General features: G+C 40.1%; 1 protein-coding gene across 1 annotated transcript in view; it reads right to left on the bottom strand.

Annotated features, from left to right (window-relative positions):
* ANKFN1 (ankyrin repeat and fibronectin type III domain containing 1) overlaps nucleotides 1-16145 on the bottom strand; it is a gene marked incomplete at both ends in the record, with an annotated part of 58819 nt that overhangs the window by 5842 nt on the left and 36832 nt on the right. The window contains 8 exons of the mRNA XM_082293967.1: nucleotides 543-709; nucleotides 4114-4282; nucleotides 6071-6221; nucleotides 7643-7809; nucleotides 9888-10103; nucleotides 13339-13455; nucleotides 14089-14221; nucleotides 15369-15468. Of these exons, the coding sequence (XP_082150093.1) occupies nucleotides 543-709; nucleotides 4114-4282; nucleotides 6071-6221; nucleotides 7643-7809; nucleotides 9888-10103; nucleotides 13339-13455; nucleotides 14089-14221; nucleotides 15369-15468 (1220 nt within the window). The remainder of the gene's footprint in view (nucleotides 1-542; nucleotides 710-4113; nucleotides 4283-6070; nucleotides 6222-7642; nucleotides 7810-9887; nucleotides 10104-13338; nucleotides 13456-14088; nucleotides 14222-15368; nucleotides 15469-16145) is intronic.

The following is a 16145-nucleotide window of genomic DNA, read 5'->3' as shown; positions in this document are numbered from 1 at the left end:
CTGGGGGACTGAAGCAGTGCCACTGCATGGTGCTGGCCATGTTCACAGCTGCTTTTGGGGTCAGCTTGACATATGAAATGCAGAGCTGTGTTCTTGAGTGTGATATTGTTGGTGGAGATTGTCTCCACAATCTAGTCTGAATTTTCATTTAAATTTTTTAAAGTGCCACATTATCACAGTGAAAAATGTCCCCAGTTCATACAAAGAAAAACTCTTATACAAATGAATGCCCAGACATGGTGCTAGCTTACCTCAGGTTAGATGGGAGGGAGTTTTACAAGCAGACTGACACATTTCTTTATAACAGTCTAGTATAACTGTCATTTGATTTTACCCATAAAAATCCTTCTATAAAAGCAACAACTAAGGAAAGCATGTTCTGGGTTTGAATTTCATAAAAACAGAATTGCACTTTTGATACAACTGCTCTTTTTATGATGTCTGTGAATAGTTCTCCATTTAGATTTCAAATTACAGCCCCATGCAATTTTTAAGAAAGCCACCTTAAAATCTCCTTGGAATAGTCAGAAACAGACTATTACCTGTATGTAGTTTATAACTTGCTGGTGTCTTTGTTTGGCTGCAGCGACTTCACTGTCTGAAATTGCTTCCCTCAGGGATTGCTGGGTTTTCAGAGAGTCCAGCTCTATGACAGCAGAAAGGCGGCAATACAGGCTTATAAATTTTTCCTTGTAACAGCAAAAATGAACTGTGAAAAGACCAAGTGCAAAGGAAAATTCTTACATACTGGTTATGAAATATGAAATCCTTAGCTTTCAGAACACAAATTTTATTAAATATAGTAACTAACTCTGGATGGGTTACAGGCTTCAGTTCTCCTCTCATTTACCCTGGATTTATTCTCTAACTTCACTGATTTCAAAAGAGTAATTTCTAATTTTATATAAGTGAAGGGATAATCAGGTCCTTAGTATGCAGCTCCAGAGGCTGTCTTGCCCTTGATAGTTTTAATCAGAAAGGCTGTTTCTGAGGCTTTTCTAGCTTATCATTTCTTTGATCAAGAAAGTAGTAACATGACTGGAAAATGAAACTTTTTTTTTTTTTTAATTGAGTGTTTCAGAAAGAAAGGATCATTTCGAAGGCTGATAACTTTCTCTGGGGCTAAGCTGGTTTAAATCAGGAACTTCAACGTAAATTTCTCAGCAGGAAAAGCCTTGCAGTGATATCACAGTTTGGGAGAAACAATTAAAACTGTTTTAGGTGTTACCACACATCATTCTCTGAACACTCCTGCAGAAGGGCAACACAGAAAGTTCAGATATGACCTCTTGTTTTGTGTAATTTGACTTTGGAATAGCACAGAACTATTCAGGCTGTACCAGAGGTAACAAGAGACAGAACGCTACAGTGCCATGGAACTTTGCAAATGTTAATTCACCTGGTGTGTTAAAGCTACATTATTCCAGAACCTGCTGCTGCGCAGGCAAAACTGAGCAGTTACCTCTCCAAATGGCAGTGCAGACATACTGAAACTTGCTGAGGGAGAACAAGTTTTCAGAAATACTTCCCCATTCATTGGTGCTGCAGTAAATGCAAACATACAGCATGATCTTGTTAGAGCAGTGAGTGCCAGTTGGATTTACTGCCGCTGCTCTTCTGGACTGGGGCATGGCATTTTTCAGGGTGTTCCAAGTGTAAAATGCACATATTATTCTCATTGCAAATATTAAAAAGAAGAGAAAACAGTCCCATGTCTACTTACCCCTTACAAACAACATGATTGAGAAGAATTTGTTGAACTAAGAGATCCAATCACAGAAACTTTGTTAGTATTAACAATAAAGGCCTAATCTGAACATAGAAATCTCACAAAAAAGAGTGAAAGAATGAATTCTACCTTCTGGTTTCAGCAATGCCTAGATATTGCAGGGATCCAGTGTGAATAGTGTGTGGTCTTACAGTACATATGCCATATGTGGTGGACTCTTGAGTGAATTACAGCCGCGGTTTCGGCTCCAGTGCTGAAGTTTTGAGCCTTTGTGGTTTTAAGTCAGACCCTTTAATGTTACTTTAACAAATGTTACTTCAACATAGTCTTTTGTGGTTATGCAATTATATAGTTGGTAGCCACCAGTTAATGGGGAATGGAAGCTTCTAATATTTGAGATGTGAATCACAGTCACTTTATAGAACATCAGGGATACATATATAATAAGTCATATTGAAATGTCATCTGCCTTTGGCCAGAGGATTGCTTACTTAAAAAAATACTCAAAAGTGAAATTCAGCTCTCCATACTGTTTTCTCTACCATGAACTGCTTCCCCACTGCAGCAACATCCCTGAACAGAGAGGGCTGCACCTGGAATGCCTTTTGGGAGATGGCTCTGTTGCATGTTTACCAGTGCCACACCATCCCATGCAGGCTCTATTGATTTGTCAGACCCATGCAGGCTGTGTCCCTGAAATGAGAGGCACTCCTGGCCCTGGCCTGTGTCCCACCTAATGAGTATCAAATAGTCTGCCCAACCTCTAGTGAGGAGATTAATTGCGTCAGAGATTAATATGATTCACGCATTAATTTGCATAGCAAGGCAGCAGGCCTCTCTCACCGGGAGAAATGATTCGCTCCGCTCTGCTCAGTACTCAGAGGCCAATTGGTGGCTTCAGGGTGGCACATCAGAAGATAAAAGTCTGGCTTTAGGGCACTGCAGCCATGTGACCCAAAGCACTGTGCTAACTCTTCTCATTCAATTACATTAGCTTTCCTTTGAAGGGGTAACTTTTCCTTGGCAGACTACACCATGTATTGTGTGGCTGTTGCACTCATAATTGTATGGCAGCTCAGCTGGCATCTGTCCTTCCACGGCCAGCAGAAACCCCCAGAGCTGTCACAGGCACCACAGTGTGCTGTGGCTGATGTGGCATAAATACAGTGCTGTATTCCTGCCTGATCCAAATGAAATTTGTGTTGCTGGGTGATGATAGGTCATGGATGAGTTGTGACTGCAGATACACAGTCAAGGCAAGACACTCCATTAATATCTACTCTCTTACATAAGTGATTTGAACAGCACTTGGCACTGATACACAGGAGATAGGAAGGTAATGGTGTCACATAAACACCTGAGAGGGACATCAATAGGGACAGAGTTGCCACTAGAGACCTTTCCTGCAGTGGCTCCTGGTGTACTGACTCGATCAGTTTTGGCACATATCTTTCTCTCTTCTCCAAGGCAGAGGAAAGAAAGATCCCCAGTTTTACAGGCTAGAAGGAAACAGAGCAGACTGATGTGTAAGGCTCAGCAGCCCCCACACTTTAATATTCTTTCTAAAAAGAACTATTAAGTCTTTATGAGCTGCTTTTATGTGGAACCTTTTCTTTTCTCTGTGGACCAAAGAAGAAGAAATGAGAAATAGAGGACCTTGAAGCTAAAGCATCTTATGCCTTTTGTGAAACAGCTGGAAAACTCTGTTTTGGGAAATTCTTACCCAGTCAGCAATGCAATGCAATGGAAGAAGAGAGCTGAATCTGCTACAGCGCAAGATGTGCTCCCCAAAGAAAGAGATTCAAGTCCAGTACTTTGGCATTTTTCATAACAGGTTTTTGCTGCACCATAGCAATAGAACAGTCTCCAGCATTTTTCCAGGTATCAAAGGGAACAAGATGTCTGTCGTGTGGGAAAATCTATTCAGATCTTTCACAAAGCTTTGAAGGAATCAGACCTTGAGTAGGACCATCTGCAATCAGGATCTGCAAAAATCCCTACTACAAAACCAGCAATTATCCTTGTGACAACTTAGAGAGATGTTTTTTGCATCCCCTGTCACACTCCAGCCTTGCTGTGTCGTATGTGATTTCTCTTGGTTCTGTGTTTTAAAGAGCATCATCTTGCAAAGAAGCTTATAGACATATAGTGGATAACTGTGGGCCTTGCTCTCTGCTTTGCATTTCAATAACGATGGCTACAGTATATGCTTTAACCACCCTGCTCCCTCTGTAACTTGTACACCGTTATAGGGAGTGTTGTTGCCAAAGCCATCATGTGATTTATTGACTCTCCACTGGGACAAGGGGGAAAACAGATACAACTTTGTGATTTTATTATAAGGAGACTGGGTTAATATTTCTAGGTGAAGCAAGCTACTATACCGAGTTCAAACATCTGAAGAGGGAGGTTAAGAAATCCTGAGTGTGGGGTGTAAGGATTATTCTGTCCTGGGGCAGTGCAGACGTCGTCTGAGGCGGGGAGCAGGAGAAGAAAGGAGACATTGTGACCCAGTTCCAACACCTCCTGTGTGTACAGACGGAAGTGCTTAGCCTGTACAGGGACACGCGCGGGGGAAGGAATAGGAGAGAATTACAACATGGCACTTATATAAACAACACCCCAAATGATATAAAACATTAAAGAAAATTTGCACAACATCAAGCTCGGAATTTTTATAAAACGTAAATATTTGGGGCGGGGGGTGGTGGTGGCTAAATGTGGGTTCATGTCACTACATAAAATAAAGATTTAAAGCTGCAATGTTCCACATTAAAACAACACACACAGGCACAACCCCCCTGAAAACAACATTTATGTTTCTTATTAGGCAGAAAATGATCACATGCCATGTGCTTTTCAAGATTATGATTGCATAATTATGTGAAAACATGAAAATGGATTCAATTAAAAACCTTTAAGATTCAATTTAGGGTTGGTTAAGAGAAATATGCAGCTCTCCCTCAACACAGCACTGAAAAGGTTTAACAAGTGCTACAGCAAGAGAAAATGGCCCAGGCAGGAGTGGCCTGAGGCTGCTCAGAGCTGCTGTGTGCAGCAAGCACTGCCTTCTGCCCTGGCTGTGTCCCAGTGCCACTGTCCCTGCTCCTGGTCACCACAAAAATAATAAAAATACATAAGTAAATCTGTGGAATTAAAAATTCAGTTCATTAACATAAAAGTTTGGTCCTGAGCCATCAGACCATTTGCATCTGTGTTTAACTGTAAGGTCATGTTGATGTCTATCTCTCAGGCACAACAGATGAGCTCAGATGCTTGGCTGAGCTGCAGCCTCAGGAACATATTGCACAGTGATTTCAATATTTTAGTCCTTAACTCTAAAAGAAAAAAAACAGTTGCACAAAAGCTATAACCTCCAAGCAAATGCAGTAACATAGAGACCTGTACAGAGCCCTATTGAATTAGAGTAACTGACCACAAGGCAGCACACCATCTGTCTTAATTCTGGATTTACTTGAGTCTTACTTGGCTCTTCTCAGGCTAGAAGGTGCAGCACTGATGGATTCCTTTTTAAAAGCAAAGCTTAAACCTTTCAAAATCAAGAAATGTAGAACCAGATTAATTTATTTTAAGGCCACATCTTTCTAGCTGCACAAATAGACCTTGAGGTGAATATAAAGATGATTTACTTCTACTTTAAGACCTCTTTACCCTTGCAGACCAAAATAAAATGGAATTAATGTAAACAAGAAACAAACTTCTTAGCTTATTTTTTCATGGATCTCTCACATCATAGATTATTCTCCTTGACTTTATTTATTCACATATGCATTTCTTGTACCTAAATGTAAAGCCAGAAGCCAGACACCTCTCCTCACCCACAGCAATCTGGAGGTCTGGGACTGCATGTTTTAGAAGGGGTACATTCATCTGTGTGCAAAAGAACAGCGAAATGCTGTGTCATTACCAGGCCTTTCCTACATCCTCACTCAAAGCCTCCCAAAAGACAGTCACTTGCTGTGCTTGCCTGGAAAAATGCCTCTTTTTCTTTGTCAGCTTGGTAAAGGTGCTCAAAACTACTGCTTTCATGCAAAAGTGTTTATTTGCACCTGCCTGAAGTTGCACAAATAAGCTAAAAGATGCAAAAAAAGCAGGTAGTTGAAATTTGTCTCCTAATCCTTGAATGTTCACGTCCAGGACAAGAACTGTTTTACTGAAGATGTTCCCCCTTAGAATAATGGAATACAAAACTTCTCTGCTCTGTTTTTCTTGCAACCTGGACATCAAATCCCTACTTATGAGTGACACGGTTTGTAGCTTTTCGTTGTGTTCTTAAGAATGGGGTTTTAAAAAGGTGAGAAATCCCACAAAGGCAAATACCTGATGCAGAGGTAGATTGATCTGTTTGAGGAGAGCTTTCACTGCTGTCTGGAGCTCATACAAGAACAATTGAGTAGGGCAGTCTGAAGTCTGATCCATACTTTCCACAGATCCTGAGCCAGAAAGTGTTTGGATCCATTCCCACTCATCTCTGTATGTTGAGTCAAGTTAAAATTAGATATATAATAACAGTTCAGTGCCCAAGCAGGAATTTGGTGTATGTGCATTTGGGATCTGTTGATCGTTTAATCCTCATATACCAAAACAATCTAAACTTGTGCAATCTTGATTGAACTCTAACTTTGAAAAGTTTTCTTTTTCTAGCATGTGCACATCAGGCTGAACATTCCTCTGGAAGTCCAACTACCTTTGAAATATTTCAGTAAGGCTTTTCACTTCAGATTTTCTCTTTCACATTCTTCATTCCCTATCTACCACAGTATTTTAAAAAACATGCATTAGAAATTGCTACAATTAGCAGGAAGTTTGATCTCTGTGAAGGACTATCTTCTACTCACTGCAGCCAAAGAAATTCCTGCTTTCCTCCACACATCTCTATTTGAGACCTGATAAACATGGGAATCAGAGTTCTGGATCCAATCCCTAATTCACCCTGCCCAGTACTCAGTCTTGAACAGCAGCCAGCATCAAACATTAAAAAAAAGAATGTACAGGAAACCTCACTACAAGACAAGTAATAGTTGTGGTATAATCTGTTCCTAAATAAAGATCTGATCTTAAACTTCAAGAGTCAGGGATTGCTATAAACTCTGAAACCTTAGGCTTTATATTCCTTCCAACATTATTGTTAGTATTCACTACTACATTCTGGTTATCCTTGTTATCTATGTAGATATCCAGTTCCTTTTTCCTCATGCAAAATTCTCAGCTGGTTGATGAAATGATATGGGATTAAAAAGCTCCAGAAAAAGGTCAATAAAATGTGTTGCCCACTAGGCAAGGACCAGGCAGTACAAAGAGTGCCCTTGCCAATGGATAAGGGAAGCAGTGGACAAGGGGAAAATGGCTTTCCCAGAGCACAGGAGTTTGCTGTCTGGTTGCATTTATAAATATGGTTTCCAATTGCTATGTGTTTGTTATGGTTTAGGGTGACAAATCAAAGATATCACACAAGAGAATAAACAGAAAAATCCCCCACACCAACAACCCATAGTCAGCGAAAATCCACGGAAAGTGTGGCACTGAATCCACTGAAGGCTGTGTTAGGGCTGCAGGCTATGATCTTCTGAACAGGTCATTACCCCTGTGCAGAGCTGGAATAATCATGGAATACCATCCTTAGAAACCAATGGGCCCCTATCCACGTGTTCTGGATAGGCCTTCAGACTGTTGGGAAAACTCAGGTGCACCTGTTTAGCTCAGCACAGATCTCTGGGATGGCACACACTGGAGCCAAACGCTTCTGCCACACACCAGGGCCAAACCTTGCTGCCACCTACAGTTTTGCAACAGCAGAATTGCCTTGACATTAACGCTTGATCAATTGTTTCAAACTTAACTGTTCTCTCTCTTGCTCTGTGTGTGTGTAACCATATCTATATATTCACTTACTCGGAGACGTTGCTGTTGTCTCGGATTTTGACGTGACACAGGACATTGGGCAGCTTCTGCAACACAAGCACTTTGATCTGATCCACAGAACTGCAGAGTTTTAGGTAACCCAGATACAAGCCGGGAGGGAGGCGCTGCTGACTTCGTTTGTGATAGGAAAGTATGTCCTGTTTTAAGGGAAACGGTCCTACATAAAAATCTCATATTTTTTCCACACAAGCAAAAGAGTTTGGGAGAAAAAAGCAACAAAATTTTTTACAGCCCTCAAATTCAAAAATTTAAATTCAAAGAGCATTTAAGCACATGCTTAAGTGTATGAATAATCGCTGGTAGTTTGGGTGCACTTGGACAACTTCTCACTTAAAGCCATACACAGGATCTCTAAGGTCTCCATGTCATGCAGGAATTGGCTCTGACAACCTGAGGTTTCAATCTTCTGCAACTGTGGTGTTTAAACTGGCTTAAATAACCCCCACCTCTGCCTCCTGTCTGATCATTTCAGTGGTGAGCTGGGTCAGGGAACAGATTCCTCTGAAAAACAACTTGGGAAAAGGAGCAGTTGTTTTTCAGCTGAACAGTTCCCTGGTTCAGGTTTGGTTCGTGGCTACACAGAGGGAGCAGAGCAGCACTGGGGAAGAGCTGGGAGAGAGGGGCTGCAGGAGCCAGGACTGTCCCCAAGGAAATCCTAGCCTACATCTCTCCAAAACCTGCTCTGTATCACCTGCTGTCAACAGGAAGATCTCTGTCAGCACCGGGTTTGGTAGTTTGCAAAATTGAATTAGTGGCAGCGTTTTCTGAACAAATATCTTTATCAACAAATAGAGCTTAGAAGAAATTAGTATTGATGGTGAATTTCCTGAGACTGGGAGACATTTTTAGAGCTATGTATAGCAGTCCTCCAAAACTACCTGAAAAATGGTGTCTGCTGCCATCCATCCTGAGAAATGTGTGCTTCTGCAGTGGGTGAGGATTAAGACACCTGGCCCTATGCCTTTACTCTTGGAACCATCAAATTATCTGCCAGTGCTATGCTTGGCTCTGACCAGTGCAATTAGACCCTCATTTTCACAAGCACTTCATGAACAAAATACCCACTCAGTGATTAAACAAGTAATAGAAGAAAGGGTGGGCATTAGATAGGAATGTGTAAACCATTAGGGGAACATTTTTTCCACTAGGATCTCTGTGGAAATCTGATCAGGCCTGTATTTTGCTTTTTCTAGTATAAAACTTTTGCCCAGATTGACAATTTTCTGCACCTTTAACACACTATAATACATTAAATCTAGCATAGATCAGGTAAGTTTTATTGTCTTTTGGAAATTTTTTAACATTCCTAAAACCTGGTAACATATGTTTTGATTGCCTGTCACTTCCTGGTATGAAAAGCAGAGTGTCTGCCGAAGAAAGTGCCTCTAATTCAAAAATTAACCACAGCAGCCATCATCTCATGGACGGTGCTAAAGAAGGGACTAAGACAATGACTTATCTTGTGTTTTGGGTAACTGTGCAAGAGTTTTAGGGAGATTGGCTGCTGTTGTCTACAGAAAATATGTATTAATCTTAACATGAACTGTCTCTGTTTAATATGAGTTCAGAGATAATTCTTGAAGGGCTGAACCCCCACGTCTCTCAGTGATGGTAGCTGAGCTGAGTGTGCCAAGCAGCTTCTGAGATCAATCCTTACCTTGGCATTTTTCTAATTGCAGGTCTAGGAGCATGTGATGTAGAAATTAAAGGAGGGTTATGATCAGTAAAGAATTCTTTAGTGACTATACCAGGCTCCAAGGAACCCTGAATCCCCCAGAACAAGTTTATTAAGTAGAACAGTAAAGTTTAAAACCTAGATTTAGTTTTCAGGGTTGGATGGAAAAATCTTACGGAGTGTAGAAATTTTAAGTGTCTGTAGAGGTGCTTAAGAACATCCCAGAGAATTTTAAAGCTTTTTATATCCCTTGCTACAGAATTCCATAGCCTGGTTTCCCGAAATTGATAGAAACAACTATTCTCTGCTAGGACTTTGAAGTAATTTCTTTAGAATCTCATGGATATTTTGCATATTAAGGATGTGATCCCAGACCCACTGGAAGTAATATAAGTCTTTACTCTCAATGAGAGCCTTGCCATTAATTTTATTGGGCACTGGACTAAGGCCTAAAATTCTACGAGACCCTTCCAAAAATCAGGACTCTGGCACAGGCTTTACAAAAGCAAATAACACACAGTAAGAGAAGCAAAGCACTACCTGGATTGTTATAAGCAAGATGTCTAATGCAGTTGGCTCCTCTGGAGTTGAAAGGGATTTCCTCTGGCTCTGTAGTTTGGATACCTGCATCCATTTGCCATTAAAAAATGAGTACAGACTCTCCACTTCTCTTACAGTAACTATCACCATATTGCCATGTCGATCCTTGATTGGCTCATAAAAAACTCTGCCTAAATTGTGAGTTCCCAGCAAATTCTAGAAAACAAATATAAAATGAAAGTTATTTATCACATATCAGGAGAGTGTTGTTTGATATGTAACTTGGTGCTCATTGACATCAGTCCTACTGACTTCACTAAAATTGAGACACATTGTGTTTCTCAAACCCTTGCCTTACAGTCATATCATTTCGTGGCTAAAGGAGAAGTTTTTCCTTAGGTTGTGTTTGTGGATTGACCTGTGGATCCTCTGATGCATTTGGTCCAGTAGTGTTTAGTCCAATGTTTAATGGAGAACATCAGAAAGACTATTATGACCTAATGCCTTTGTAAAAGACTTATTTACTGCAAAGAAATTCACTTATTTGGGCCAAACTTCCTAGTTTTGCCCAGTCATGTAGAGATGAAGGATGCAATTTTTGAAAGCACTCATTGTTGGTCTGCTGGTGATTCCTTTGATTTGGACTTACTTAAGAGCTGGGTGCTTATCTGAACCTTCCCAGAACTAAATGTCAGAGATATAAAATTCTTCTTCTTTCCCTGAATCATTCGTAACAGATACTTTAAATGTTTTTTTGCTATGTTCATTAACTATAATCTCCATTCTCTGTTCCCCGTTTTAAAATTATTCAGACTGTTTTCAGCAACAAAAGCAAGAGACCCTCATGTTTGTGCTGTATGCAAATAGTTCTGGAGCTAAACTGTGGAGTGTGTTTGTGAAGAAGCACAGGATCTGAAGAGACACGGACCCTTTTACTTCAAATACCAAGAATGTGCTAGACAAAACAGCCAGAAACTAACAAAACTACCGGGGAAAAGCTCTCCAGGAAAATATGTGAGGATTAAAGAAAAGTAATTTTACAAGACTCCACATAAAATACATATTTTGGTTAAAATCCCTTTCCTCACACAGTAAGGCATCTGCTTATAGGTGCAAACACACTCAATCCAGTGACTGGATCACTGAAGAGATTCCCAGATGTCTTAAAGAAAAATGCCTAACATTTAAAATATGCTCATTACTTTGTGATTTTTCAAGACATCTACAGTAAGCTGGATAGGGAGAAGGGTAGTTTAAAATGAAAACTTGAATTCACAATGAAGCACATTGTATCTTTAGGGAAGTGCTGTACATTAACTTAATGATGTAAACTGACAGATTATTCTGAAATTAATTATCTGTACTTAGCAGGCAATATTTACTTATCAACTTTAATATTATAAAAATGTTTATAAAATCTTAGTATTCAGCACAGTGACTGGGTTTGGGTAGCATAACTTGTCTGTTTTAGCTTTGTACATCCCCTTCCAGTTCAGATTGTTGGTGTCTACATAGCACCTCTCCTCTGCCTTTTTTAACTGTTCTGCCTTTTGGGGTTTGTCTCCTTCTCTGTCTAACTCTGGGTGTCTTGAGTGTACATTTTGTGCTAATCCCTGTGTCTCCAGCTGGGGCATATCCTGGCAGTTGTCCTTAGCCATCTAATAGTCATCATTGCAGCATGTGAATGTGCCCAGACGAAAACAAAGAGTTCTTTACTGTCACTATGTTGTGAATGACATTCCAGCACAGGGAATGGGGGACCTACTAATAGCAATATGGGATCGATTCATACCCTAAAAAAAGTTTTGTGTCTGCTTAGCTTGTTACCCCATCACTTGTGCTTTGTTTGCTTTAGTTGTCTAGGGTGACAACAGGCAAAGTTGCAGTCCCTGTTGTCTCTGAATCTACTGATCTAGTCCCTGAGCAGCTGCGTTATCACTGATCTTTTCCATCCTGTCCTAAATTCCTGTGGAGTCAGTCTATTAACTGCCTCAATAAAAAGTATTCAACCATATAAACTTTACTGAGATCCTTCCACTGGCGGATCCCATTAGGCCACACACCATTAGAGGTTGGCAGTTGGATGACAATCCCTGTGGTCTTCAGGGACCAAGCAAACAGAACAGACATTTAGAGCAATAAATTTGGCAAAACTTCATCAGAGAAATACACCACATGGGCACATTTGCTGTGTCTGTTTTTCAAGCTCTGCATTTTGTATCTCTGGTAGCAAAGAAAACCACAATGCACTGGGAATGTTGGGTATCTCCCAGTGCAGTATCTGTTAAGGGGATCTGCACAGGGTGGATGGACCTGAGCTAACCAAAGGAATATGTGCTACCTGAGCTGAGCCAACCGCACCAGGGGAATATGCAGCAGATATAATTAAAACTTTCTCTAGTGACAGCTTAAAGGACTGACAAGCAGCTGCTGCTTAACACAGGTGGTCCTCCAATAAATGTGCAGCAGGCTGGCATTGATATATTTTGGGACACTTTGGGGAAATCAGTCCAGACAGGTGGTTGCCCAGGAAGGCTGCTCTCCTGCACAGCATGCTCTGCCAAAAGGTGTGAAACAAACCTCACATGCACGTTGTAAATAATGGCCCCACAGCATGTGGCTCTCGCAGCTGCTGCAAACCAGGTTATTGTGCTGACACGACCTGTGGGATGACATGTGGCCAACACAGTGCCCAGCAATTAGGATCTTCAGTAATGCCATGAGTGTACCACAGATTTTCTGGGAAGCTTTGGTGACCTCAACAAAAGGTAGAAGAAGTGAGGCCTGGATATACTTTTTCGGTAACAACAATGCACACAGCTTTTTGAAAATGTATTTTCCCACAAAAGTAACTATTTTAATGAACGTGTCTGCCTGCCATCTAGAGATTTCATGTTGTTGTGAAACCCAGCTTCAAAGCTTTACAATAAAGGTAGAAATGTTCTGCTGGAGAAAGTGTAATTTCAATTTGCATAACAAGTAGTGAATTGAGACACAGAAGGATTTAAGTGACCTGTTCAGTACCACTCAGGTTGCATCTGTAGCAGAGGCTGGAATAGAACAGAGTTTAAATGCTTCATTAATAGATTAATACTTAATAATGAATAAGCCTATAAGAGGCTTTTGAGCAGCAAATATTAGGATTATAACTCTTGAATTCCCAATGTGCAAACTCACAGGCTTCTCTGTAGTCATTATTTACTGATTCATATCTGTTTGGTTTTTTGTCTGTTTCTTTTGTTCTTTCTTTCTATTGTTTCTTTCCTTTGTTATTCCTACTCTTTACTTTTAATGTAACTCCTTCCCTCCTGGCAGGAGAGGCTCAGTGCTTCATTTCACTGGAGATGATAATGCTGCTCCAAAGAACAGTCCAAGGGACAGCAGGCAGCTCTGTCCCTTGGAGACTGGAAAGCCACTGAGCTAAGAGCCAGAAATATGCCATGGGACCCACCTGTAGCTGTGCTGCTGCTGAAAGCATCTTCTGCCTGGCCTGGAGTGCTGTGGATGAGGACACGGACACAGCCATGTTCTGCCTCAGCCACCTGATGTCATCCCACATGCAAGACAACTGCAAAAACAGATCCACTTCAACCAGTTCTTGTTCTCAGCATTTGCAAAAGCAGAAATGATATTAAAATGCATTTTGGACTTGGAAAAATCAGTAGATATTGCACATTTTGTGTTTCTGCAGATGGCAATCAACTGCCTGGATAAACATGACGCAGATACTGACTCAGACACAGAAGGTGTTCTGTAAACATCATGAACCTGTTTCAGTTGATTTTGGACTATTGTGCAAAACTGATTTACTGTTCTTTGTGGTATAAAAAAGTAATGTGAAGATAACTTCAGTGATGGCACAACCACAATACCAAAGTTAAAACCCCTGGTTTTTTCTTTAGGCTCTTGCTCTAAATGTCCCTAAAACCTTTGTGTACCCACATAAAAGTCACTCATATAGGATCATACATTAAGAGTTAATTGTGTCACTATCAGTGGCCCAGTCAGGATTTAATCCACATGAATGGTTTGTGGAAATTGCATTTAACATGATAAATTTAAATGATAAATTAAGTGATAAAGCACTTAATCATTCAGCTTTTTAATGACATAATTTCATACATTCAGAGTGATGAGCAAAACCTATGCATTGCTAGCAACAAATTCGCAGAAGCAATAGATGAAATTAGACTCCCATTACCTTTGTGAACCACAGGAAATCCTGCATAACTGAACTACTGTGAGAGTCATCGATTTCCACAATTGGGATTTGATCTTCATTGGTAACTAACAAATTGTCTTTGTAAAAAAGTATAACAGATAAGTAGAGTCCCCTAAAGAGAGAAGGAAATACTATCAAACACCTTTCATGTCTATTCACATCCATGCCAAATTTAGTCAAAGAATCATAGATGTTAAGTTCTGAGGAGACAAAGTAAATCATCTTGTCTAAAGTTCTGTGTAACATAGGTGCAACTTCAGTCAGTGAGTTCTGAAAAATATATGGGAAGTTTATCACTTTAGATGATGTGAGACTACATGAATCTAAGAGATTATGGATCTGTGCAAGTCATGGACATCAGTTTTAGTGAGAATTTTGCCAGAGTACACAGTACACAATGGAGGCTTTATGCCCTTTAGAAATCAGAAATTTTACTAAAACTTACCATTAACGTGCTTAGTTCTGCCCTCCTTTACTTCAGAGCAAATCTGAGGTAACTCGATTGAAATCAGGTGGATTATTATGGATTTACATTGGTATAATTGAGTGTAATCTGGCCAACATATCTGCAAACCTATTTATAGAGATCATTCCTTTCAATATTTACCCCCGCAATTAGTTACATATGTTAAGTAGTTACTGCAGGGAATTTAAAGACTCTGGAAAGCTCTTCTGAAAGAATTAAACTCTTACCAAAATACAAAGAAGAAAAAGCAAACTGAACACTCCTGGCAATGAAAGAAGAAATAATCCAGAATAAGCAACTTCCATTTGCTAAAACAAATTGTCAGGGCTGAGGGTTGGGTTACAGTGGGCTGCAAACCCAGCTGAGGATGGGAGAGAGTTCTCTGTGTGGGGCTTGTTGCCAGTGGACTATTCAAATGTTATCTGAGCTCTGTGCTTTATATTATGAATGAATAAATGTTGTAGTTTCATTAATGAGCAGCAACAGAGGTGGTGCTTTCAAACAGCTCAGTAGATGCACTTTGGGTTTGCGCAGAATATTTCACTCTGTTACAATTTGAATCCATTTCCAAAAGTAACATGGAAAAAATTCTATTGATTTCAGTAGGAGCTGGAGCATTATTTTCCTGTCAGCTGCACCATCTTACACATCTGTGATTTTATCAGTTCATTCTGACCAATTGCTGTCTCATCAGTAGTGACATATTCACACATATTGCTAAGGTGCTTTTCTCTAATACAGAACAACAACTGCTGAAATTCAGAATATCTTGAACATAGAAGGAATGACAAACCTTTTCAGAGTCTTCACAAACTTGTTTGATGAATGGAAAAGGTGCTTCAGGCTTCTGGAAACCGATTGCTTGCGACCAGCATTTTGTAATTTAGAACTTTCTGAAATGGCAAAAAGAATCAAACCAAAACCAGGTCTTAAATTTCAGTTAGTGTCTCATAAAAAAACCTGTGTTTCTTGAACCACAGTACTAAATTTCAGTCAGTGCCCATTACATTCCTTTCAAAAGACAACATTTAGAAAGATGCTCAAATGCAACCCTTTGATGGTGTTTTCATTAACTTATTGATACATAGCAGCAGACAATTTCCTTACTTGCTGCAAACTCAGACAAGATAAAGCTGTTTTGCTCCGAGGCAAACTTGAACCAGCACTACACACTCTTAATGCTCAGAATGGATGGGAGTTTTGCAAGTGGTCTCAAAAGCCCAAGAAGGGATTTGAATCATCAGCCAACATTTGAAGGTATTGTAAGTTCTAAATTTCTTACCACAGGTAGCTTCAGCTTCTAAGAAGTGAATAATTGGTGCCCTGGCTGTCACTGACATCCCAGCATCACCAGTGTAACCTAAGGAAAAGCTTTAAGGAGACAAGATTGACCCTCATCTTTCTCTGTGTCACATTAAATGCATTTGATTTTGCTTGGAATTTTTTTCTCCATCACAATAAATTCCACTCATGTATTGCCTTAGAGCTTTCACAATTACCTTTGCTCCATAGTAATCTGGAGTCCAAGGAAGAGGTGTTAAACTCTTTTGCTCACTTCATGTCAAAGCTG

This window comes from Coloeus monedula (genome assembly GCF_965178545.1).
Source record: "Coloeus monedula genome assembly, chromosome: 19".
NCBI lineage: Eukaryota > Metazoa > Chordata > Aves > Passeriformes > Corvidae > Coloeus > Coloeus monedula.
The sequence above is the reverse complement of the archived record's forward strand: the minus strand, read 5'-3'. Positions and strand labels throughout refer to the sequence as shown.